Here is a 27,131-nt window from a genome sequence, read left to right as displayed (position 1 = left end):
AAGCAGCTGAGCTGGCCAATTTCATAATACACGCACACAAGTTAAGTACAGAAAACTGTACTAAAGTTTAGAATTTTTGCCTGGCATTCAATCCACAGGTTTTTCACAAAAACTGTATTTCTTTAATCCAGAACACTAAACTGTGAACATGTAACTCCATGCTTTACTAAGCTGAATGAGCCTATTTTTGCAAGCTGCTGAGAATAATTAAGAGCATTGCCTGATATGCTCTTTTCTTCTTCAGCTTTGTTCTACTCAAAATACCTTACGCAAGATATTTAATTATTAAACTTTTCTGCCAAACAGCTTACATTGTGAGTGGTTGTACTAAGATGCAGCAGAATGCTTACAGTTAATCTACTGCGAACACCACTAACGCTAACAGGACAGTATCATGTTGTAGCTCTTCTATATTGAGCTAAATCAGCTTCAGGAAACTTCTATCTTCATTAAAAAAAAAAAAAAAAAAAAGTAATTTCCCAGCGTACGTGTAAACAAGTATAGAATAAGCGTGCCTGAGACCAACCAAATTTTTGCCCAAAGTACCTCAAGGATGAACCTACGGTTCTTCCTGAGGTAAGGAGGTATAAATGAGCTCACCTAAGCCCTCACTGCAGCAGAGACCTCCCATGGCCAAGCACCCCAGTGCTCCAGAAAGGGGCTAGGCAAAACAGTTCCCAGTTTGCTGAGCCACCTGTTGACTAGGCTTCCGACACCCGGGGTAGGCGACACCATCCGGCAGAAGCTGTTCTTCTGCAGCCACCGAGAGAGAGACACAGCAGAGACTGTCCCTGGCCCAAGTGCCACCCGCTGGCCCCAGGCCAAAGCACCGGCCTTCCAAACACGCTGCATGGGGCAGCACTTCATCTCTCACCCATTTGGCTGCAGCTACAGAAAGGTGTCAGGAGTCCCAGTGCAACAAAACAGGCCGGAGCTAAAAGGTGGGCACTTCCTATCTACTGGCCTTGATCAAACATGCTTACAATTTACCCAAGTGTGCAAAACTTATGCATGCAAGAAAAATTCTCCAAAAGGTGGGGTTTGGTTTTTTGTTTTTTTTCCCCAGTATATTTAAACCTATTTACAAAGCTGTCATCTGGAAACTTGACCAAGTTAAGGCTAAGGCTAAGTTATAAAAATCCAAATTATCATTAAAATCAACAGATTTTCAGAATACTTGCCTCCTATTATGTCAGTTTGGGGACTGAACAAGAGAGTAAATGAAAATTAGAATGAACAACAACAAAAATCCAGCGTTAGTTTAGGGTTTTCAAACTAACAACGCTGAATGACAACAGACATACTGTGGCTTTCCCCTGCTATAGGTGGTGATGATGCAGATGTATTTTCTGTCATGCCAGAAAGAGCTAGGTAGAGTTGTAGCTTCAAGGCTATATTAAAAACATTCACTTCTCTAAGTAATGTCTACCCTCATTATATAGAGTCCAAACACACAGTTTCAGAATATAAACTGGTTTTGTTTCACCTAAACCCCCTGCCTACCCCTTTTCCCCCCCTTAACATCTAGGATTATCAAATATAAGGACCTCAGAAGAATTTAGGTTGCCCGAGTAGAATGTTAAGAATTAATCCTTAAGAACTGTGATGCTACATTAATACTGCAAGAATATAAATTAGTCAGCATATTAAATCCATAAAAGCTTGGCATGCAACACAGATCATTAAGAGCTGCCAGCAGAGTCCCAAAATAGTAAAGGTACTGACATCAACAATACTTGGAGGGTAGAACAGTCCTTCTGCGTCTAGATAAAAGATGACCTATCAAGCAGCTGCACAGAGCTTTAGACAGGCTCCCTCTGATGGATTCTTGCAAGTTCTGTAAGCACAGGGCACTAAAACCAGCTGTTTCAGTAGCAATGTATGAAAACCTTTTGTTTTCTTTGACTAGCAATTTTGTATTTGTTTCCACTGTTGAGAACAAAAAAGCAAAAAATTTTGTGCAAGCACTGGGGAGTTTTTAATATTAAGCACCTTTCTACAAGTTTACACGAAAACCATTATTTCATAATACTATGAACATAGCCATCTTTCCATTCAATTTGTAAAGATTAAGCTTGGAAGGAAGGAGTGACTTTCAAACTGATCTGTGAAACACATATTAAAGCAATTCAGGCTACTAATTCTAAACCCGTCGGCAAGATGCCAAAACCATTCTCATTTGGCAGAAAACCATCTAGCATGCTTAAGTACAATGAATACATTTGACCAGTGCTGTAATGACTGCAGAAAACCTAAACTTCTCCTAAGGTGATAAGGTGATAACTAAGGGGCGGGGGCAGCTTAGAAAATAAAATAGAACAAAACAGGGCCTACCTACTGGCAGACAGCTGGACCTGTCATATTGTGAAGTATGTGTGAAACTGAAACACAGACCACCGGCATATTGTGAAATGCAGTTATCATTCAGGTTTCTCTTAGAGCAGCCCAAGAAAAGTTGTGCAATTTCTATTCTTGTGGCAGGCCAGTTTGTAGGCTCCCTTTTACCAAAGTGAAGGGGATTAACAACAGGCAAGGATGCCACAACTAGTGTAGGTGTGCATAACAACACAAGTGTGTCAGCAGCAAATAGTGGCTACGAATTTGCCCAAATTAGGGCCAAGGCTTGAGATCTAGCAGGAGAAAAATACAAAGACTAACATGAATTTTGGCAAAGAAAATTTAGGAAGGACTTAATTTGGCTAGTAACCAAAAACTAAATATATCTCATCAGTACAGCTTGAAAAGCAACTCTTCAGCAGGGAGAAAGAAAAGTATGCATTCCTACAGAGCTCCTAAATGAATCGCTTCAGGTACTGGCGTTTAGCTAAAACATGATCTTGTGTAAGTTGAAAGCTAATATATGCATTAACGCATTGCAACACCTATTTGCCACATTTAGTCATCTGGGGCCTTTTATACATTTCCAATTTTACATTTATTCAGATTCTAAAGCCACAAAGCAGAGACCATATCTACCTTCATTTTGCATAGCAAGCAGAGAACAATCTTAAAGAATGAATACATTATTATTGCTCTAAAATTGAAAAGCAAAAATAGAGCTCTGCCTATGTCATTAAGTACATTATTTGGAATACTTTGCGTCTGCCAACATGACAAATTAGACTTATGTTCTTGCTTCACTTTATAAACAATTTTGGTGGTTTACTGTATACAGAGCTAGTTTTGGCTGTGTAGATCAGCCATTATTAGGGTTAGCTTTTTATTCAAGCCAATAATCTAAAACGGAGAAAATGCAGAACGCTATGGAATGTATGGTCCCAGCTGCATGCATTACCATATGTTCCTTCCGATAACATTAAGAACTTTAAACTTACTAGTTATCGATATCTGAAGCGCTAAGCGTTCAAAATAAAAGTACTCCTAAATACAGCACTCAGACTTCTTAGTGACTCAACACTCCTGCACGCCTTGGATTGAATATTAGCATCCAGCAAAGCTCCATATTGCAAAAATGTAAGCAACTTCACTGTCACCTAAGTTCACTTCTCTCCAACTTCCAAGTCTTTTGGACTCTATACCACCAGTTTGGGAGAATCACTTCTCCCTTCTCTTTAAGGCCTTCCCCACTTTTTGTATTTATTGATCTATTTTACTGTTTTACCTTTTGGTTCATATTCTTGAACCTACTTTTCCTCACAAAGTCCACGAAGTGGCTGTTTGTTGCCACTGCACTGGCTGCTCTGCTCCTGTGCTACGCTCCTTTCCACCCAACATCTCCTTATAACTCACACTGGGGCTGCCCCCTATCCACTTGTGCACGTCTTATCCATGTAAGTGGTAAATCCTGTTTTCAGAATAGGGACTAATGATGGGCATTAAATGTGGTCATCAGGGCTATATTTGAGCCTATGCATTGCATAGCAGTGAAAGTCAGCAAGCATAAATACAAGAATTCTTCCTATAATGCTTAAACTAAAAGAAAACTGACTGCTATACATATATGCAAATTAATTTACACATTTTACTTAAAATGTAGAAAATAATTCTTGTAACAAGACTATAGAGAATTTTAAATATATTTTCTCTTAAGTACATAGCAGCCCTGTGTATTGTCTTCTACCCTTTGGTGGGGGGGGGAACAAAAATACACACTTAAGAAAATGAGGAAGTCACCCAAAACATATTCCTGATATTGCTTCTTTCCATTCACTGAAAATTTGGCACAGTCAAAAGCCTTCCTGAAAATCCTCACATTCTTTAGAAAACTGCCTGTAAGGAAGAGGGAAGGGAATAGAGGAAAACGGCTTCAAAGCTGGGACTTGAGCAGGTTCCTGTTCAAACTTAGTTGTGAAAGTATAGGAAGAGGAGGTTTTTTTCCTCTCTCCCTCTCTGAAACAGAACTGCTACAGGCAGATATGACACTATCTCATGGCTGAACTTAGCAGAACAACCCCACGTGTACAGTGGAAACTGTCAGGAAAACTTAGCATTTTCAAAGGTACAGAGAGATTTAATCCCAGATCTTAAAAGCTTCGGAAAGCATCTCAAAAAGGAGATTTTTACTTATAAACAGCATTTTATTTATAATCAGCATTCCAACTGCTGAAAACCAAGGTATAAAACGCAAGGTATAAAATACAATTTTAAGCTGTCATGTTTTGCTTTTCCAAAAGGCTGAAGTGTAACATGGAAGAATATGGAAAACCGTTTTCACATTGTTTTATCTAGAAAGTCAAACCAACTTAAGACCTCTAGCAGACTTGGGTTAAGTCAACATTTTAAACAAACAGCTCACCATGGTATTACCAGCCTGCATTTAGAGAACATTTACTTGTTTATAGCAACAAACTCAGAACATTACTGCAATTCAGAAGACAGATAAGTATGATATGAGATGTGTCCAGAAGAATTCACTTAATACTTGTGTCTTGGCACATACTAAAAAATGCCATTCAACCACCCCTCTATTACACGTTCAAAGCAACGGGGGGAAAAAAAAAAAAAAAAATCTGTTCGGACATAAAATAATAGCCAACATTTCCTTACATGGTTACAGTTTTCAACTTCTTGCCTAAATGCACAACAACATGAAATGTTTGTGGTGTAACTTTAAACAACGCACCTAAATAATGCAGTGACTTTATGCCCTTCTAAACCTAGGAACTGCACATAGGATCACAACCTAACACATACTCTGTATCCTTTACTTTAATTAAATGAACAACTATTTATGAGACAAAGCTAAAGCCGTCATCCCTTAAAGCCTTCCAACCCTTCACGACAAAAATTTTGCAATGTTATATACCACTAAATATAAGGTAAGAGTTTGAATAAAAATCACACAAACAACCTGAGGGAACTGGAGACCATAAAGAAGAACAGGGAAAGGAATATCCTGTCAGCAAATACCATAGGATGACTGAACTTGGAAGTGACAGGTTGATCTTTACTCAACAGGGGAACAGAGGGAGCGATGGAGGGAAGGAAAGCAAGAAACTACATTTCCAACATCATTATTCCTCTACCCATGAAACTCTACAGAAGTTTATATCACATTCTGCGTGCCCTGCCCCCCCCTCCAGCTGTTCCACAGAGAAAACAGTGGAAAGAAAATATTCTATCAATGACCACTTTAACTCAAAACAGGGATTGTGCACAGAATGTTCTTCAGCAGGCCGCTGTCCATTGCATGCCAGGGAAGCAAGGGAGTCGTGTACAATGTACGTGTACAATGTACAATGCAACTCTTATTATATAATACTAGGCTTTTTGGTATTAATGCACTACCACATCAACCATCAGAATCCTTTCCATTCAACGTGACAAATAGGACAAACAAAACAATGCAAAAGTTGGATACTTCTGGTAGGCTTCTTCAAAGATGTTAAGAACAATAGCCGAGCCACCAACTGAGAAGAAAATACTTGCTTGATTCTCACCCATCAAGCTGGCTTGCTTCTTCCCAGAACTAAAAGCTTCAGATCAAATGAGATCCTAACCCCAAATATATTGACATCAGGAAAGCAAGAAGGCTGCTGCTCAACACAATGCAAGAGTAAAATGCCAGAAGTTGTGTTAGGGACCCTGAAAATAAAAGTTAAAGAGCAGCCATGGAGATTTATGCTTGTAAGATGGTAGTGTGTTAATTCTTTGTTCTGAAAGCTATGGACTGGCGGGGGGGGTGGGTAGGGGAAGGCGCAGAGGTCTCATTTTTGAATGACTAACCAGACTCTGACAGACTCCCAGAGAAAAGAGTGTGGGTATGCCAAACCCAGCTGTCCTGTTGGGATAACTCATTTGGTCAATGGAGGAGCTACAGTCTGGACAGGCCCTTGGGAAATCATGAGACTGAAGAAAATGCTGCATCTCGCACTTCAGGTATGGGACTTAGGGGGAAGGGGAAATAGAGTAGCATTTACAGCACAATCATCATGTGATTCCCTACACACTTTCTTCCTTCCATCAGAAATTTGTCTTAGTGCACTGAGTGGATGATACTCACTGAACCACCAATTACTCGGTATCTCCCATGACACTTTTTCCAAGGGGCAAGTACTTCAGGGCATTACTTCTCGTGCATGACTGAAACCCTACCTGGAACCCCAAAAGATCAAGTCAGTCTTGTGCAATGTCTTAAAGCAAAACACCTGGGAGACAACTTGCAGCGGCAGCAAGCTGGCACATGCAATTCCAATAGTGCATCCGTGTCCTGCAAGTTACCTGCCTTCTGCATCCTACGTCCTGCAAACACTTAACTTGTGCTCAGCATGACACAAAGGAGCCGCTTCCCAGGTTCAGTAAATGTATTATTTATAAGCCATTTTCAGACTATAAGCTCTTAAAACCAAGGAAAATTGTGATGTTACCTTTTTACAAGGGAGCCACTGAAATCTAGTGCAAAAAACGAAGTAAAAACATGCAGTAGTATATTGTTTTGTTTCTTTAAAGAACTTGATATCTGAAGTTCTATTTCAAGAGCAGATATATGCAGTTACATTAATGAGAATTAAAAAACCCCACAAACCCACACAAACAACCTTCTATAAATACTCTAAACCCTCAAGATTTAGGGAAGCCTCTATAAAAGTTAATCTAACTAAACAGTGGCAAAAGCATGTATGGGTGAACTCCTGTCAACAATGTAGGTTTATTACAAGTTCAAGAGGAGGTGGGAAAATCACTGAGGGACTTGATTTGTTTCTTGGCAGGTAAGGAAGAAGTGAACATGCTTTAATATGGTTTTGTTTTGAACTTAAAACTGAGTCCCAAAGAAAATATGTCAAGTTATTTTCAAGTCAAAAGTCTTCAACAGCAGGACAGATTTTTAGAAGTTACACTGTGGAAAAAATATTACTGTTCATTCTAATGATGCTGAATGTAACTGCTGAAAGCAAAACTTTGTTTTGGAACTATCTGAAGAGAGACTCCCCTCTTCCCCTACAGAAGAGGATGACTTCACATGCATATTTCTCCAACACACAAATAAATACAGATTAAAAGGCAGTATTTGTAGCAATGTTTGCATCTTGTTAGGGATTGCTGTCACTCACTGCAAACGTATCTTAAGGAATTTCATGACCTTAATACAAATACAGCAAATGATTGATGACTGCATTTGACTAAGTCAGCTATTTGGTGGCTATAAAAACCAACATACATTGCACAAGAAAACTGTCAAAATGTCAAAAACTTTTTTTTTTCCCCCTTAACAAGCACCCACAGAAGGAAAAAGACTTTTTCTTTCTTTGCGATTTAGTTTTAGATTATATTACACAATATATCATTGTGACTGACAGTAGTTAACATTTAGATATTGTTGACCTGTGTGATGTGTCAGGTTTCAAGAGACTCCTAAAGAAAGCTTGAAAATACTTCTACATAGTCAATGCAGCCCAAGGAGTCAAATCTGCCCTGTGGATAAATAAATATGGTATTAGCTAATGCTCTAAATTAACATGCATTAAATTTCCTGGGATGGTTGTTTGAAACATAAGTCTTCCTGGCTGGCAGACAATATTAATAACCTAAATTTTCAGCCAACTGAAGTTATAAATCTTTCAATGGTTTACTTGAATTACATTCTATAGACCTAAATACAGAATTTTAACTATCTTTTAGGATCAAACCCTTATAATTCCAAATGCCACAGCTTTTCACATAGTATGGGTGGTGACCATAAGAACTAGCTAGCCTTCTTTATAATCCGTTTTCAAAGTATAAAGTTGCACATTGGGTATAAATAACATGAGATCATAGGTCTAGCATAGGTTTTTACGTTCCCTAGCCTCAGTTCTTATCTCTGTGGTTAATGAACTAAAATTCAAGTTTCCTTGAAAACATTTATTTAAACATTTGCAGTTTCCTATGTATAAGTATTTCTTTCACAGAAATGCACTTACACATAAAATCAGTCGTCTTGAGATTCGGGACTACTATGGAATGTAAAATCTGATTACACAACAGAGAAGATAAAACGCCACGTCACAGCAGCTCTACAAAGAGCTTTATGGAAATAAAATGTTTCTCTACATTAACACCAAGACAACATTTCTGCTGTTGGAAAAAGAGCTATGCATGTGAATGAATAAGGAAAGGAGGAGAGATGAACAACAGAAACATCTAAAGATCTCAGGAAAACAGAAAATTCAAACACCTGATAGATTACTAGATGCTGAAAGGAAAGAGTCCTAAGAACAGAAAAACTTCGGTGGGAAGGGAGGCAGCAGAACAAAGAAAGAAGTCTTTCCATTTCATTATCTACAGTGTTACCTAAGTATTACCTGAAGGTAAGTAAATCCTGCCCAGAAAAAAAACCCAAAACCAAAACCAACCAACCAACCAAACCCCACCACAAATAAAAAAAAAAAACCCACCCAACGCCAAGAAGTCAAAAAGAACAAGGATAACAGCAATCCAATTTATGTAGTCTACTGGGATTTCAGAGTAATTTCTGAAGCAATCATTCAACAACAGCTTTTAACTAAGCAGCGCTGAGGTAAGACGGAAGATCCAGGCACAGACAAGTAGGCCATCAAGAAGAAAGAGGGCAGGAGCAAACCATCTGTTCCAGCCTGAAGGGAGGTTACTGCAAAGTCACAAAGTCTGTGCTGGAGTCTGTGCTGGTAAGCAAAATTCAGAAGTGATCTAGAAAAGAGCGCAAGTGGCAAGATGACCAAGTTTGCTCAGTACAGATATATGCGATGTAGTAAAAGCAAGAGCTGGCAAAGATAAACTTTGGAACATATGGGACTGAGTGACTATGTAGTAAGAAAGCTAAATTCAACACCGATAAGTGTACAGTGAGGTACACGGTGGAAAAGCAACCCTAAAGTTTATAGAAAATGATGGGCACCAAGCTAACTAGTATTATTCAAAATTTTTAATTTATGATAGATAGTTCCATGAAAGTATCAGTTCAATGCATGAAGTGGTTAAAAGCAGAATAAAATAATTAAAAACAGGAAGACAGAACGAAACAGAAAACATTCCTGTAGAATCATAGGGTAATTCAGCTCAGAAGGGACTGATGGAAGTCTCTCGTCGAATCTCCTGCTCAAAACTGGAGGCCACCTGTGAGATCAGACCAGGCTGCTCATGGCTTTTTCCAGGCACGTCTTAAAAGCCTTCAAGGTTTGACAGAGCCTGCACAGCCTCTCTGGGCAACCTCCACTGCCTGCCTGTCCTCATGGGGAAAAATGCTTCTTATTTCCAGACTGGATCTCTCTTATCTCAACTTACCCCCATTGCCTCTCATCCTCCCAATATGCATTGCTGTGAAAAGCCTGCCTCCCTCTTCTCAAAGGTCAGCTAATGCAGACCACCCATAGCTTCCCAGGTTGACTTTTTGGCCTGTCTACAGTTACCCAGAAACCTCTTTCTCCATGACCTTTCAAAGATGATAGGGAGTGGCCTCGCTAAGACTTTCCCCTATTCTCTCAGCACCACTGGATGCAGCTCAGTGGCTCCTGTGGACTTATATAGGTGAAGTTTCCTCGAGTAATCTGTAACTCAGTCCTTAACCACTGCTCAGAGTTCCTCTCCCCCAGCTAAGCACAGTGGTCTGGGGGACCTCATCAGTGAGGACTGAGGCAAAGCAAGGCACTGAGTACCTCAGCCTTATTTAAGCCTGCTGTCACTAAATCACCTGCTCTATTCAGCAACAGAACCGCATTCTCCTTTCTCAGCTTTTGATGACTCGTGTAGCATCAAAACCTCTTCTTGTTACCCTAGACATACCTTGAGGCATCAACTCCAGGTTAGCTTTCACTTTCCTAACACCATCCCTTCGTGCCTGGACAACATTTCCAAACTCCTCCTTAGTAGCCCATCTCTGTTTGCAGATCCTGCACACTGCCTGCTTGCAACGAGGGCCCTAAGTTCCCTAAGCAGCAGAATGGACCCTTCTTGCAACTAGAGGATGCTGCCAGCTTTCCCGAGTTCCTCTGCCCTTCAGAGATGCCTCCTATGGGATCCCAGATACCAGCTTCCTAAAGAAGCCGAAGTCTGCTCTCCTGAACTCTAGGGTCTGTACCCTGTTACTCCTTCCTCACTCCCATCAGGATCTTGAAATCCACTATTTCATGGTCACTGCAGTCAAGAGTACCCACATTACTACATCTCCAACCAGTTCTTCCATTTTAGGGAACAGCAGATCCAGCTGTGCATCACCCGTAGCCGGCCCACCAGTACTTGTATCAAGAAGTTGTCCCTGATACTCTCCAGAAATCTAGTTTGCTTGTGTCCTGCTGTGTCCAGCAGGTGTCAGGATGTTTATTAAAGTTCCCCATGGGAACCATAGACCGTAATCCAGAGACCTCCTTGCCTTTAAAGAAAGCTTTGTCCACATTCTGAGGAGGGTGGTCTGTAACAGACTAACCAGGGTGGCACCTTTACCACCTTCTCCTCTGATCCTGACCCACACTCTCATCTTAAACTGTCATCTTGTCCCACACAAGTACCATATACACTTGAGCTGCTCCTTCACAAGGCAGGCAACACCCTTCCTTGTCATCCCTACTAGTCTTTCCTGAAGAGTCTGTATGTGTCCATCGCACCACCCACTCAGACCTTGAGAACTTTCCTGGTCCCCCAACTAAAATGCTAGTAGAGCTAGAAAAGATCTGGAGAACAACAACAAGGTGGAGTAGAGGTTAGAACAGATTCTGTGTAGGCAACAACTCAGCAGTCAGCTTGGAAAAAGAGAGACCACCGTTCTGTTGAAAGAGAGTATGACGGCAGTCCACAGAACTGTAATGGCAATCAGCTTTTAACTGTCTTGTCCAACAGGAGACATGGAGGCCACCAGACAAAGCTAGTGGGAGGCAGGTTCAAAAAACAAAAAAACCCGAGGCTGTTCTTCATGCAGTAGGGAGCACAACTATGGAATCCCTACCCAAAGGATCCTATGGGTGCAAGAAGTTTGCAAGGCTCAAGGGAGACAAGTACATACAAGAGAGGTCCACTGGGGATTACCGACTAAACAAAATGCAAAGGATCAAGAAACTCTCCCGAGATGAAAGCAACTGGAGGCTTGGGAGTGTTTTAACAGAGCAGTATCATGCGTACTGTTTGTACTCCTCTGTATACATCCATTTGCCGAAATTACTAGGCAGAACATTGATCTAAATGGACTCAGCCTGAAGTACAACAGCCATCACTATGAAAGTAACAATATTAGTTCATCTGAAGTGCTTCAGCCTGATAGTAATTTGTTGAAAATGGGTATTAAATATTTTATTTGCTTCCTCTCAAAATGTCAGACTAGGAAACGTTACAATATGCTGAATTTGCTTCTTATAGACTAAAAATAAATTTCCCCCTATTGTATTCCAGTTTCACCCACAGTATTCTGTGGGTTTGGATGCTTATGAATATATCTACAGATTACTTACAGAAACATACACAGATTTAGCAACCACTTCTAAAAAAACTCTCTTAAAAGATTGATTCATAAAGTTTATGTACAATGAATTATTGATATTAGAACATTAGATTTCACTAGATGAGTTGCAGTATCTGTAATTTCCCTATTGACCTTATCTTTCAAAAAAAAAAAAAAAAAGGTAGCTTTTAATTCAGCTACATATACACAAAAACAGACTAAGAGCACACATATTGGCTGTATTAGGTAAAACCACCCAAAACAGACACAAATGCATCCATATCAGACCTTCACTTTCCTCCTTCTCAAGTTTCCTTCTCTATCAGTTATTCCTTCTTTTACCCTAATCAGCTATCTATTTCCTTGTAGTTATTCTAGTAAGCACTCCTTGATTGAGGGTGTCTCATTTCCTCTACCTGCCTCCATTGTCAGCCACCCCCTTTCAGTCATTTGCATGCCCTCCTTTTAATATGAAAAGTCTGTCCCTCATCTGTAATCCAGTTTTCACATGTTTTTAAGGCATCCACAGTTGTCATTGATGTCAGCATGAGCTGCAGACACCCAAGATCTTCAGAGACTCAACTCCTTGTCTTCAACAACTTTTTAATAAGAAACATTTTGAAGCTTCACTTAGTTATGCCACAGTACTTTCTACACTTCAACCAGACTTATAGATGAGCATGTTAAGAGATGCAATAAATAAGTAATGCTCAAAAACATCTCGTGCAGTGGGCTAAGCTTCCCAGGAAAAGAGATAATCTTAAGTTATCCACTTATGATAACTCACCTCACATTAAATACAATGAAGAGTATACACAGCTAATTGAAGAGGGTGCTTACCTGAATGACAGCACTAAACCAGCATGTGTTGCCAACATTCTTTAATCCTACTGGACAGTTGTCTTGCCGCTTTCGATCATAAGGGTTTGGAGAGTCACTCCATACCTCTGGATGTGTCCTCTTCAAACTTGCTTTATTTTCTGCAATACTGGCTTCTAGAACTCTTTGGGAACAGAAGGGAGGGAAAATGTGAGAAAAGCAAAGGAAAAAAAAACAAAAAAAACCCACACCACCATAGTAAACCACCTTCAGTTACTAATACAGACATCTTAATTACATCATTCACTAACACTGTTGCTGAACGTGGTTTTAAATTTATATGCAATAATATGTCTTCAAAAGTAAGATGCTATTTTACTTTTAGATATGATACAGTAATTCTATTACCTTTTGGAAAACGGTATCAGTGAGTGAGTGACTCTCCTGTGAGTGCTCTAGATACAGAAGCCATGTCTAAGTCATAAATTATTTGAGAACCAGATTCAAAAAGGATAGACAAGAAATTTTAGGCAGCACTATTAGTGTAGTGCTTTCATCTACAAATGCTTTTATTGGTATGCAAAGCACAAAGTGACCAATATTTATTTTACTGACAGGAAACCAAAGCTAGCTAGGCAACTTTCAGAAATGGAAGATGCTTTTTTAGTTTCCATTTTTGCAACTTATGCAACTGTATTTATTGCTTTACATAGCAAGTAATTACTTTATAAGCCATAGAAAGACATCTCCCCACAATTTTTCAAACGCTAGCCAACAAGTTAATTGTACGTTTCAATGACCACACTCTTTGCAGGAAACTGTTCCTATGTGATTTATGCTGAATGTCCATATTTCACATGACAAGGAAGATCTGATGTGTGTTATGTTCCCATACTCAAGCTTCACTCAACACAGTATTTCTATACCAGCATATATCCTTTGCCTGGTGACAAAGAACACCTTAAAGTTAATTTGTGGTAGCCACATATTCTAAATAGAACCCCAACCATCTAGTCTGACTATCATATAAAAGGCTGAGCTGCTATTGAACTACTACGTTTGGCAAGCACAAGATTTCAGGGACTGCATGACAAGCATCAAAGAAGTCTGTGCAGCCTGAAGGGTTGCCCCCTTTGGTTCTAGACTCACTACACATCAAAGAAAGGCAGGTCTAGGCTGGTCTGTAAAGGGAGTTACTAAAGGACGAACTTTGAACACCTTAGAAGAAACAAAGAAACGGGGTGGGGAACCACATGACTTAACCCCTCAGTTTCCTAACTGTAAATTTTTGTTTCAAGCTATGCTCTTGTCGAAGTAAGGAAAGGTATCTTACAAGAACTATGAGACATTATATGAATTTACTGCAGATAACCACTTTGGGGGACATACTAATTTGTTATTGCTAGTTATTTTGAAAAGAATAGAAGCGTTCAGAACTTGAGAGCCCATTTGGTGTAAATACCACTTTTGTATCAATACATCTCGGGAAGAACCTAAAACTTGTAATTTCCTAAGGATTAATCAATTTCTGACCTTTAGTTTTTGAACGTGTAACCTTATAAACAGCACATCTTTGTTCAAAAGACACTGAGAGGACAGTTGTATAATCCTCTAAGACTTTCTGCTCTGACATCTCTTCAAACAATGCACAGGGGTGGAACCTGATTCTTCAGTGGTAAGACACTTACACTAGCAATGATAATGTTATCTCCCAAGCAAACCCCAAAATGTAAAGAAACAGTCAAATTCATTTCCCTTCTCACTGATACAAGCCTTCAAAAGTGTTAGATGGCCAGCATATCTCTGCTTTGAGAGTAAAAGTTATTTGATAGGGACATTAAAAATTAGTTCAAAACAAATGACATACATATTTCAAATAGCTTCTCATTCAGGTAGAATTACCTAAACTCTTCTTTAAACTAAATTGAAGGGACCTTTAAAACTGATGGGAAGACTCTGACAGACAGGAATAAATTTAGAATGATGTTGTAACAGGACTACAATACCTATTCCATACCGCTTTTGTTTCAAGGAAACAATCAAACTCCACCCCCCCACACGCTCAAGAATATTTCAAGATATTTCAAGATTCAAGTCCAGAAAAATATATATTCTCGAACCGAAACAGTTCCCTGACACCAAGGATATTACCATTTATAAACTTAATTACCTACTAAAATGTCTTCCTTGTATTTGTTTTTGTATTTCTTTAGCAGGTGAGGGATCTCCTCATCTCTGGCTCCACCTCAAATCTGTTTCCATCAAAGTATTTGGTTCTCCAACCTTCATGATATTTTTCCTTATTTCTACTCATAACATTATCTGTCCACAGACAGCATATGCAATAGCTGCACGCCCTATGTGCCAAATTCATTTTCAGCCATAATGATAGCTGCGATAGCTGTGATGCAAACTGAAATAAACATGAGCACAGTACACAGGAACTTAATGATCAGCTCAAAAGCTACATAAATAAATGTATTTACCAGCATAGTGAGTATACCCCTTATACTATAATGTTCACTACATTATATTCATACAGACCTGACTGGGGAGACTACCTTTCAAAGCATCTTACTCACACATTACTCTCAATAAAATGAGCATCTTTCCAGAAAGTTAGTACAAGGATTTAGCAATTATGCAGCTGAAACACCCTCTTTGTGACCCTCGGAGACCACAGCAGCAGTCGCTAGCAGCGGAGCCATAAGCTACGTGCAGGGTATGGCATGTCTCTAGCCTCACGGGACCAAAGGCTTCCCCACCTCCAAGTGTTGGAATCTTGTTTGGAGGAAAACTCTGGAGTGAGAGTTAGTCAATGCCAGGCTTGGCATGGGACTTGAAAGCAGTATTTTATTTCTCTCCGTAACAAGCTGGGCACAGCCAAGCAGCTCTGTAGAGCTGCTTGCATGGGGCTAGCCAGACAATGCAAAAAGCCTCGGGCAAAGAGAGTCCATAGCACAAAAGTTCAACCAAACCATTCCAAGGAAGCCCACTAAACACACTGCAGAAAAGTCCACTCCGGCAGACTACTCAGATAAAAGAACAAGGAAAGGTCTTTATACTGTGACTGCCTTACAGCTGGACATCCAGGAATACCCCCAGCCCTACATCCCTCCCCAGTTTCATCTTTGATCTATACACACAGTGCTTAACCACAGTTCAGAGTCCCCAGCAGTTTCAATGACCATGTTACCAAAAAAAAAAAAAATTTAAAAAAATAACGCCTAGGGGTTGTGCACATCCTTATGCACTTATAGCATGGGTTCTCATTTTAATATGGCTACTACCCCAGGCACAACACAGGCCAGCTAATTCCTCCTTCCAGTCATATCTTCCTAGCTTCCCCAGTGAAGCCCTATCTGGCTAGCCTCATTCTCCTCCAATCCATGAAAAGTAATATAAAACAGGAGAGAATTTTTCATATTAGGAAATGCACTGATTGTGCACATTTCCCTGGGAGATTTAAAGAGGGAATAGTAAAAGAAAACTTTAAACGTGCCATGTACAAGATGTTCAGCTTGGACACTTGGACATTTCAGCTGCACTCCTCTCAACACCTACATAGTAATCAGATCTGTCCTCATTCAGTAATACACGGCAATTACATTCAGGAAGACAAATTCTATGTGCATTACAATGTTAATTACACAAGTCAAGAAATTCCATTAATGCTCCCTCAGAAACCCTAACAAAATCAGTGCAAATTAGGTTCCAACCACTATGAATACCTTTGGAAAAAAAAAAAGAAAAAAAACCTCCACGCCAAAGACTATTTAAATATGCACACACCCTACATTAGTAAAAGTGAAATACTTCCATAGCTTAATTTGCTTATTATTGACTTCCTATTTGATTTCTGCTTCTTATTTAACTTAGAAAAACAGAAGTAAATGCCTGCAGCATGACTTGTTTACAACCACAGTGTTCTACTTTTTGTTTTGAGAAGTCCTGCACAGATACTGTGCTTTCTATTGGAATGCCAACATTCTTCTGTGGGGTGTTAACTACAAAGTGATTTTAAAAAAAGAAAAAACAAAAAACCACAACAGTCTGAACTCCCATCCTTAAGGAAACTGATTAAACAGTTCAGATCAAGAATTCAAGAATTCTGAACTTCCTGTATTTGTACAACTCTGACATAATTTGCCATCAAGTCAGGGTATATCTTGGTATGTAACTGAGTTGATCTAATACCCCAATGCTGCCAAAACCCCCAAGACTCTCACTCTTTTCTGCCTCTATGTGGAAGCAAAGTCCCATTTCCCTTTCTTGAGCCATAATACACTCTGGATCTTTTAGTGATTATTTTTGTATGGCTTTGGGAGATGAATTAATGCAACAAATGCTCCAAAGAATACTACAGCAAGTATAGAAGATGTGGTACAGTGTGCAGGCCATATGCCCCTTGGTAGCAACAAGCTCTTAATGTGGCACATGCTATTGTGTGTAATTTTGCCATCTCTGTTTCATCAGAAGACCAACATTTTTCTCTGTGTGCAACTGAACAGATTGTCTACATACCTACGTACATGCAGAAAAAAAATGGTGTATTTCGTTATTTTCTGCAACCAGAAAAAAATACACCATAATTTAAGTAGAATATATTTTGAATACTTAGTTATGGGCTAAGCAGGTAAGGCCAAAAAGGGCTTTGTAGTCTGAGAAGTGAAAAACGAAAGTCTACAGGAAAAAACGTAAAGCTTCGAGGCTCCCAAGAAGTGGGCACTGCAGAAACAGTCAAAGCTTTGAGCTTGGGGAAGGAAAAAAAAAAAAAGGGGGGGGGGGGGGGTTGGGGAGAGATTTCCATATCTAGAAATAGGTCCATCTTTCTGAGCGTCTGCCTAAATCACAACTCTGTAATTACGACAATTCTGTCCTTCAAAAAGGAATGTGCAAGAGCTGAGCTTCTGAATCAGAACTGGACAGAATTTCCACCATAATCTTGTATACATGCACATACTGAGGTCTTAGAAAAAAAAAAAACCAACTTAAAATCTTCTTCTAATTATTAATGAGAATATAAATTCCTCTCATCCCACCTTTCTCTCCTAAAATATGTTATCTTAAACTCACATAACAAGATGGCTTTTATCACAAATTGGAAGGAGGGGTATGTTTATTCTCACAACTAGTACATTCATTTGTCAAAAGGAAAAAGAAAATTACTAAAGTAACATTCTCCATATTCTCAGAGTTGGACTTTTCTGACAAGCCATTTAGTCTGTCAAATACAGTGAACTGAGGAAAAGAATTATCATGGCGAATCTCCCCCATCTAAACCAATCTTTTATAAAATTAGTCTTTTACAAGGAGGCAGTACTTTACCTTCTAACATAAGGATCAAATCATTGCCCTTTTCCCCTAGAACAAGGCCAGCCACGGATGAAAACAACCAACACCCCTCCCACACAACCCTACACCCAGGCTTAGTTCAAGGCCCAAATATTTCATAATTATATCTATATTTACATATAAACACACACTATAGAAAAAGTTATTGTAAAATCTGATCAAAAGTTAACTTACAGACTCTTATACCCACATTGAGAAAGTTAAGTTCATAAAACTTTAAACCAAGAAGTTAACTTCACTCAAAGCTTATAAATCCTATTTGTTAAACAGGTTAACAACATACTTTATCAGCTAAAATACAGCAGCTGCTTTTAGCATACTCAAGTCATAGCATTACTACCCCCTCCCTCAATCTCAGCCTTAGCACAGAGATAGGAAAATGTTATTTTAAAATGAACACTGCAAAAAAACAGGACAAAGAATTTTTTAGCTTCTTAATCGTGTTTTGGTTTCGTTGCTTTTTACCTGATACACAAGAGAAACTTTTAGTTTCAGATCCTATTCAAATATGACCACATATCCTCTATCTCCATCCACTTCCTCAATATTTAAACAAATACATCAACATGAAACATACTATTAAATCCTAGCCCACACATAACAGACTATTTTCCAGTGTAGAACATACAATACATTAAAGCAACATCCTGAAGCCAGGCATATCAGTAGCACAAGTGAAAGTAAACAAGTTATTCTTTGTTAAATTCAAAGGTTAAAAAAAGCAATACAGGCCAATCTCCAACTCTTTAATTTAATTTCTGCTTTATATAAGTTGTTTGTTTACCTGCTAATGGCTTGTTCCTCATCTGTTATTCCAGTCTCCCTGAATGCCCTGTTTGACTCCTCCAAACTCAAGGCAATTGCCCTCTGAAGATCATCTTTATCATCTCCAGTGAGATCAATCACATCTGAAAAGCAAAACTATCTTTCTCAAAATTAAAAGTGAAACAGAATGAAAGGCAAGTCTTACTGTAGAGGAGAGAGAGCCCATGTGGATTGCTGAGCACCATTCCAGTCCATCCCTCCTATGCCCTGCGCTCTTCCACCACTAACCCTGCTAACAGCTCCCTTCCACCTCCAAGCCAGATAAAAACCTCAGCAGCTTGCTCTTGCTAAGGTATGATGGGCAATAGTCTTCCTTCCCCCTAATGATCTTAAGTTTCCCAAAGCTATGGGACAAATTTAGGAATCCATGGTTTCTGAAAGCCCTCTTAAAGCAATACACTTAAATGTATTACATCAGCTACCATAATCAGTTGCTTCCAGGGAACACATGATGAAGACAACCTTCTCTTAAAAAGGATACCTTAACTGAGCATAGTTGATTTTCCCTCCTCATGAAGGAACACGTGCCGAGTTTTCCCAGTACAGCCCCAAATTCTAAAAGGACTTCTGTGCACTGGTAAGCCAAATACTTTCTCACAGTTTCATAACATGTGGAAGAGTTCCTTACTTAACCTAATTCTTTTCTATCATGTCTGTGCATTCCTTTTCTGAATGTATTTAAATCCAATTTCTGTCTACTGGAAGTATCCCATCTCAACAGGAGAATTAAGAAAACAAATACACAAGTCAAAATGAGGATCCATACTTGGACACGTAGGGAATGCTGGATGGGCTACTGACTGGGTAATGAAGATGAAAACAACCCTACTTCTGCCTTCTTCTCCAGCTCCCATCATCTAAAGAATCAGATACTAACATCCCCAGTAAACATCCCTGTTTCCTGAGGGTAGCAACAGCACTCCCCCTCGTGAGTAAGGAGGGATTTCACTACCCACATCACACCGCAACACCAATCATCCCCCCAAGGGACCCTGGCTGCTCTGAAAGCATGGCTGTGCCAACAGGAATGTCCATCAACTACACAAGACCTTCAGAAAAGCCAAGGTCATTGGTTATCATGATTTCAAAGGCCAAAAGTCTCATTTTGCAAGTCAGCCAGACAGAAAGCGAGGGAAAAGTGCAAAAGAGACTTTTATGAGCAATATTAGACAGACAGGCACACGGGAGCATCGGCTGGTTTCAGTCTCCCTCCTCCAAGGCCAAAGTTTACCTAAAGAGCTGTGAAAGGTACTACTCTCTATCCTGGAGTTTGGACATTAGGAGCTATAAGACTCTGGGAGAAAGAGATACAGATTCGAAACTGATGACTGCTTACAAAGAGAGATGAACAGCTTTTCTGCATTTCTCCTTCCATAGGCCAGCTGAATTACTCAAACCCAAAGAGCTTCTCTGTCTAGCTTCTGACTTTTCTCCTGGATGGGCTGACTCGCTGTAAAGACAGCTTTCCCTGTTTCCCTGAGCTTACTTCTCTGTGACATTTTTCAGTGTTTTATTTCAATCCAATGAGCTTACGATACAAAAATCATTGCCATAGCTGTGTATGAACAGAAAATGGGATAACTTGTCCTTACGGAAAGCTGAAACTGAAGAGAAGCTGTGAAAGAAACTTTTCTGTTAACATCAGCATCTTCAAAAACTAGTTTTCAACTTAGCCCTGTTTCCCCCAAATAAAGATGGCTGAATTTTGGTTTTATTTAGTGAGCCTTTAAAGGAAGCACTCTTACCTGCAAAGTAAACTGGGCAATTTGGCATGATCTGGAAGTATGGGAAAAACACTATGACCACCAAAGCAGCACTTCATAATTTTATTCTTATGTCTTTTATAGTCAGCTCAGATCTTCCAGCATATCAGAAGGATACTTCAACTCAGATGCCTGACATTCTCCTTCAGAAGTACTAAAGCAATTACAAAAGCCAGCAGCAGAAGTCTCACCCAGAGGAGTTTTGATGTATGAGCTGCCATGTCGAGAACAATGTAATCTGGGCTAAACTAATACCTCAGTCTGAGTCACACACAGGCATGGCTCTGTTCTACAGCCTGAGAGCAGGAGAAGGGCTAGAAAGGTTGACAGCAATGAGAGGATCCCGTGACCACACACACTACCTATTACGCTCTAAAATGTGGCGCTTATGTTGTATTTTCTACCCATTTGCAGGTAGTCACACGCAAGCACCTCATCTTTACTGAAGACGAGCTGTTTTTCTGAAAGTAGTAATGGTGGCCACAACTGAAGATGGAGTAAGCCTCAATCCAGCAGCCACACATGCTGATGGAGAAGTATGGGATTATTCCAATCACTCATTCAGAGGGGAATATTCCTTTAGCTAGTCTCTAGTCAGGTAAGAGTGATGAAATTCTTATACAACAATGAAGAAGAAAGTCAGATTAAGAAGTAAGCTCCTTTAAATGGAGAGTATTATCCAAGAAAAGAACTCAGAACCTAGCTGAAAGTTATGTGGTTAACAAAACCTCCCACTGTTATATATATTTAAAGAAAGAAAGAAAAAAAATCATCTATCAAGGTCAACTCCACCTCACACTCATTAAATTGTTCAACTTCTTTGCACCTCCCTAGCTCCTTCATCTTTATAAATCTATACCACCACTCTATGTGTTCAGAAGTTTATTACCATTCACATTACCAGTGATTACACCACTTTAATATTAAAACCCCAAATCCTTGACTTCCACTTGCTTTCAGAAAACAGATCAACACAACAGTTTCCTTTGGCATGCAAGCGTTTTTGGAACAGACAATACAGGATTCTCTTTAGAAATGTTGTCTTCACATATACATTGCTCCTGATCTGCATGAAAAAAGACAATACAGTGAAGACCTGCTGCCAGATTCTACCACCACATGCAAGTGGTGCAATTGATTTATGTCATGGAGGGTTTACCTAGCTTAATTTATGTCAGAAAAATAAATTTCTAAATGTCAGCTGATCCACGGTAACCTACTCCATGTGAGCTTTTAGTCTGTAGCAAACGTAGAATAAAAACGTTTCGGAGACTTAAGCTCACGTATGTTTGCTGTACTTGGAGCAGGTCCAAGGTCTTTTTCAGCATCTCAGCTGACACACTAACTCATTAAGCTGCAACAGCTCACATACGACTTGAATCCTAAATCGCAGGATTATAAAGAGGAGATCTCAATAGAAGTCATAACAGAAGGGAAACAGTCTGAGACTAAACTCTGCTTTTTAAAATAAATAAATCAGCTTGTCTGCACAGTTTGCATTCCTGTCAGTTGGTTATAGATTATACAAATGTACATATACTACATTAAATTCATGCAGGTTTTTTTTTGGTTTTGTTTTAAAATATCTTCATGGTTTGTGAATTCTTACATGGGTTTTTTTTTTTTTTTTTTTTTAGTGAAAAGATGTCCAATTTTCAAGCAGTTATTCTACAAGTATGATCACTTCACCTTCTCTTACAATCATTAACAAATTCAACATTAACCTAGTTTTAAAATACTTATTTCACTTTGATTTTATAGGGGCAACGCTATGTTAACGCCGTGTTAAATCTATGACTGTTTATTTTATAGCAATTAGCAGTGGAATTCATTCATGAAACTGATCTCCTGAAGTTTCTTACCTGACCAACTGATTTCTGTGTTCAGGGTCTGAATTTGAAGGGGAAAAAAAAAAGCTGAATTTCACCCAAAGTATTTATCAGACATACGTGAGTTTCCTGTGATAGGCTGAAGGATGCATTTCATAAAGGTATTAAGAATAATGCCACTTCTCCAAATTTATAGTTACCTGACTTCAATTTACATATGCCAATTTTGTAATACTCCTCTCATTTAGGCCACAGAATGCTTTAGTTCTCAATGGCTCATCCTCACAAAGTTACTTCTTATTGTATATCACATAGCCTTAGAAAATGCAAATGTTCTTAACTAAGCCATGGCTACTACATAAACAGAAAAGTTTGCTTCTGGAAAAAATTCTTTATGAATGAAGAAAATGCTCATCAAAACAGTCTGGCTTAGTGCATTCATGATGTTTATTCAACTAAAATTAACATGCAGAATTATTCAACTGTTTTACTACGAAGCGTATTTTTGGTTTACAACATTATTATATAATAATGTATGCTTCTGATACATAAGATCCAGACAGTCTGACACTGTTTGTAACTCTACAAAGCAATTTTAAGTTGTATATTGAAATTTGTGACAAATATAGTAGTGTATATGTAGTAAATGCACACCCTATATCTATCTAACCCCCATATATCTTCTTTCTTTTCTAAAAAAAAACCCCTTCTTACCAATTTGTTTACTTAGCAAGTGTCTATCATCATTTAAATACATGGTTCTTACTTGGTAATTGCCTAGGTCATTAAAATAATTACTGTGTTATTGACTTGTTACTTATACCAGGAGGAGGCATAGAGTAGGAACTTCAGACTTAAGTAGGCTGGGAAACTCAGCATGAGGGACAGATCTGAAGTTGCAGCTGAACCCAGGGACAGGCAATAAACAGCCACAGTGATGCAACTGCTGGCACAGGGAGAGAGGAAAATGAAGGGGCAGGCCTGATGGGTCCAATGAACAGGTGCCAAGTATGCAGATCCAGCAGCAAGACTCCAATTTCAACACACCAACAATATGAAAAGAAAAAAAAAAAAAAAAGAAAAAATGAAGTTGAGACTACATCAGTTTTGTTTATTACAAGCAGAGCTAAGCAAGATCCTATATTCTACAGTCTATTCTGTGATGTTAAATGTCATGACAGTCTTGGGTTCCTACACGAAGACAAAGGAATTTAACTGGCTGCGTATGCCAATTTTGGTTAAAACTGGATGGGGAAAGAATACACAGCATCCCAGCAGCTGCTTAGCCAACCCAAACAGCTCTGTTGAAAGAGCTAGCAAATGTTAGCCACCACTATCTTACAGGAACTTCCTCATCTCAGCCACATTTACACTGTCCTAGGATAACACTGACGATTCTCACACTGACAGGGAGGGGAAGGAGAGAGGTATGGTACAAAGCACAAGTGAATCTAAGATGAAAGGATGACCTCAAGGTACAAGACTCCTGACATTTTGAAGCAGGAACCCTGCCACACCGAGCTGGAGACACTCCCAGGAACCTGGATGAAGCTGACACAAATAATCCCTGAAATAGAAGAAAGTGTCATCAAGACACATAGCAATATCTGAGTTAGGTAAAGCGAAAGAAGAAACTAGTGTCAAATTCTGCTCATAGAAACAATAAAATGCACAGCTGTAGAATGAGAATTGACTAAGCCTTGGGCCAAAGAGGATCTAGGAGCTACAGCTGGTTCATCATCACAGTGTTGAAGAAAATATGAAGTGTTACACTGAGGTATGTTGTCAGAGTACTACATGGACATTTATGGAGATTCACCCATTTTCTTAATAACTCAGCTGAAGTCTTGGTTATTATTTTGAGTGCCACAGTTCACAAAAAAGGCAGAACAATTGGAGAAGGCACAAAAGAGAGAAAAAAAATTGACAACAGGTATAGGAAATGCATCCAAAGACTTGGAAAGAATTTGGGCTGTTTAGTTTAGATCTGAGAAAACTCTGAGGGGATGTTATGATACACTGTCTTTGAGCATGCAACATTTCATCTAAGACAAAAGGAATGAAGTATACTATAATCCCCAGAGGGGAGACTACAAAGAGTAAGACTTAACCTGAAGCAAGAGGGATTTAGGCAAGACATTAGGAGTCTAAAAGTAAGGACAGTGAAGCTCCAAAACAAATTACTCTATAAACTTTTCAGAGTCTCTAGAATGGAAGGGTTTTTAACAAAAATGTTATATAAACTTCACTTAGGGAGGTTTTAGGTGTAGTTAAGTCTACGTCATTAAAAGGGTTAACTGAATGACTTTGGAAACCTATGCAAAGGCTCAAACTCTAGGAACAGTAAGATGTAAAAGTCACGTCCCCGGAAGCAATGAAGTCTACAATCCTCAAGTTCGTGTGCATGGTATTTTATAGTCACACTGTACTACGTCCTTATTAAAGGGCTTGAAATCTTTTGTCTTGGCTGTGGAATGTGCAATCGCAAAGACTAGTAATTCAGTTTTTGTGAAAAAGAATTTTGAGTTTTCAAAAGAAGGGAGGGAGAGAATTTGTCTTGACAGCTATTTAATTTGAAAACAATACATCTCCTAAAATATGTCTTCTCTTCATTCTGCTGCTTCCTTTAACCCTGGGTTCTGCAAGTTTCTCAAATAATGAGAAGGAAATGGATAAATGCTTAGTAATGCAATAATTCTATTGTGGAGCCACAGATTAAAATACACTGAATTACTGCAAATGGAAAAAAAGGTTTCTAGAGAAATCAACAAAGTGAAAATACTGGAAGGTACTACTAAACAACTTCTTTTAAGTGCAATGCCTAGGATTTATGCTACTAAGAAGAACATGAAAGTGATCTTAGATTAAAAGGAGTTCACTTGTACATTGCAACCCTAATACTTAAGCACTTTCTGCTCACTAACAGATTGCAGGAAGGAAAGGAAAAAAAACCACCTTTGCAAAGGGATCAGAGAAAGCATGCATCGCTCTTGACAGGAAGAAGCTACACTTGCAGGTGCTTGCACATACCATTTTGAACAGGCAAAAAGGCAAGAATCATGAATAACTCTGTGCAAGTCAGCCTTTGCTTTTAAAGACGGAGTAAATTTTATGCAAACTCATTAATATTTTTGCAGCTGATGAAATGTTGCACTTGCTAGTAAGAGAAATGAGGTTTCCTTATACCTCCTAACATACAGGATCCAACTCTCAAACAGCTAAAGGACCACTGTCACTTTTCAAAGAGCCAGTGCACAATCCAGGCTAACCACTGATTGTTAAGGTATGACTTCCTATTACATATATTTTTATTTTACCCTTAACTAAGTAACCATTTCAAAGAAATGTAGTCAGTCAAGCTCGCAGAATACATTTGATGTATCTTTATGCAAGGCATACATTCAAAAGCCTTTGTAAGTCACTGGAGGTTTTCTGCAGCATAAAAGACAGTTCTGATATTTATCTGTAACTCTCTCTCATCCCCAGTTTGGATGACTTAACTTGGTGGGACCGCAAAGCTCAGTGACTCATAACATCCTATGTTCCAAATGCGCAGAGGTAGTTAAGCAGTAAGGAACAGTAAGGGTGAGTTATAATTATCTTCATGTAATTATACCTACGTGGGATACTAAAAGGGAGTCAAATTTGAAAGGCAAGATACTGTCAGCAACTCAGCATAGTTACTGAGAAGTGCTAATAGCATTCTTTGCAGAAGGGAATGTTGATGGTTGGAGCTATCATTGCTGAATATGTTTTCCATCTATGCCCACCCTTACATTCTCTTCTTCCAGGTCATCCGATGTCTTTCACCATACTCCCTTACATGACAGTACTTACCAATGCAGGGCCCTGAACCTTGTCCATTTTAAGTGCAGTGCATTTTAAAAATTCATAATCAAAATAATTACAGACAAGTAGATCCCAACAAAAAGAACTGTAGGGTTCTGCAAGAAGCTTTCACTAGACCTCTACAGTTGGGGGGGTGCTCTATGATCAGAGACTGGTTTAGACTTTTGTTCTGCTGTGTGGGTTTAGTACTTGCCCCATGAGCACTCCAACATGAAGAAAAGTTGGCCAAGATGCCTTTATTTCATAACATGCTTTCAGTTTAAGTAAAACAACAAAGGCTGGCAAAGGGGTCTCATTTTTGCTGCCAGTGAGGACCAGACCAGACACTAAAGATGTAAGAAGAAAAAAAGGTCTGCCTGCTTTTTCCACAGCAGTTGGTGCTTCTTGATTACTGACTTGTAGTGCTATTTAACTGTAAGGAATCTGGGTCTGCCTTCAGCGCCCCAGAAAAGAGAAGAGAATCCTGAAATTAAGCTTGGAGTGTGTGCCTCAAGACTTACTCTTTTCAGATTGACCATCAGTCATGGGTAATGTAGACTCTGCAGGCTTGACTCTTCCCTCTCATATCCCTTGTCACCTCATATCTTCAATAAGGTTGCATAGCACAGTAAGTAACAGCAAAACTAAACACGTCTATTAATGGGATTGCTAATAAATCTAATTAAATACAGACTGCAAGAGAATCCAGCTTACTATTCCACTGCCATAGTACATCTTCAGTACTGGAGACCATGACAACAGTGATAAGTTTGTTGAAAATAGTCTCCATTTCCTCAATGTCAATTTTCTGATATTAAAAATTGAATACATGTGGAGTTTTATGTGTGTTTTCTTTCCGGGGGCGGGTGG

The 27,131-nt window shown here is 39.1% G+C and overlaps 1 protein-coding gene across 4 annotated transcripts in view; it reads right to left on the bottom strand.

The window, feature by feature from the left end:
* USP25 (ubiquitin specific peptidase 25) overlaps positions 1–27,131 on the bottom strand; it is a 93,470-nt gene that overhangs the window by 42,098 nt on the left and 24,241 nt on the right. For all 4 annotated transcript variants that reach the window (XM_075723417.1, XM_075723423.1, XM_075723430.1 and 1 more), the window contains exons 4-5: positions 18,801–18,924; positions 12,683–12,845 (exon numbers count right to left, since the gene is read on the bottom strand). In XM_075723417.1, the coding sequence (XP_075579532.1) occupies positions 12,683–12,845; positions 18,801–18,924 (287 nt within the window). The remainder of the gene's footprint in view (positions 1–12,682; positions 12,846–18,800; positions 18,925–27,131) is intronic.

Source organism: Pelecanus crispus, chromosome 1 (genome assembly GCF_030463565.1).
Source record: "Pelecanus crispus isolate bPelCri1 chromosome 1, bPelCri1.pri, whole genome shotgun sequence".
Classification (NCBI taxonomy): Eukaryota; Metazoa; Chordata; class Aves; order Pelecaniformes; family Pelecanidae; genus Pelecanus; species Pelecanus crispus.
Note: the sequence above shows the minus strand (reverse complement) of the source record. Positions and strands in the feature narration are given on the sequence as shown.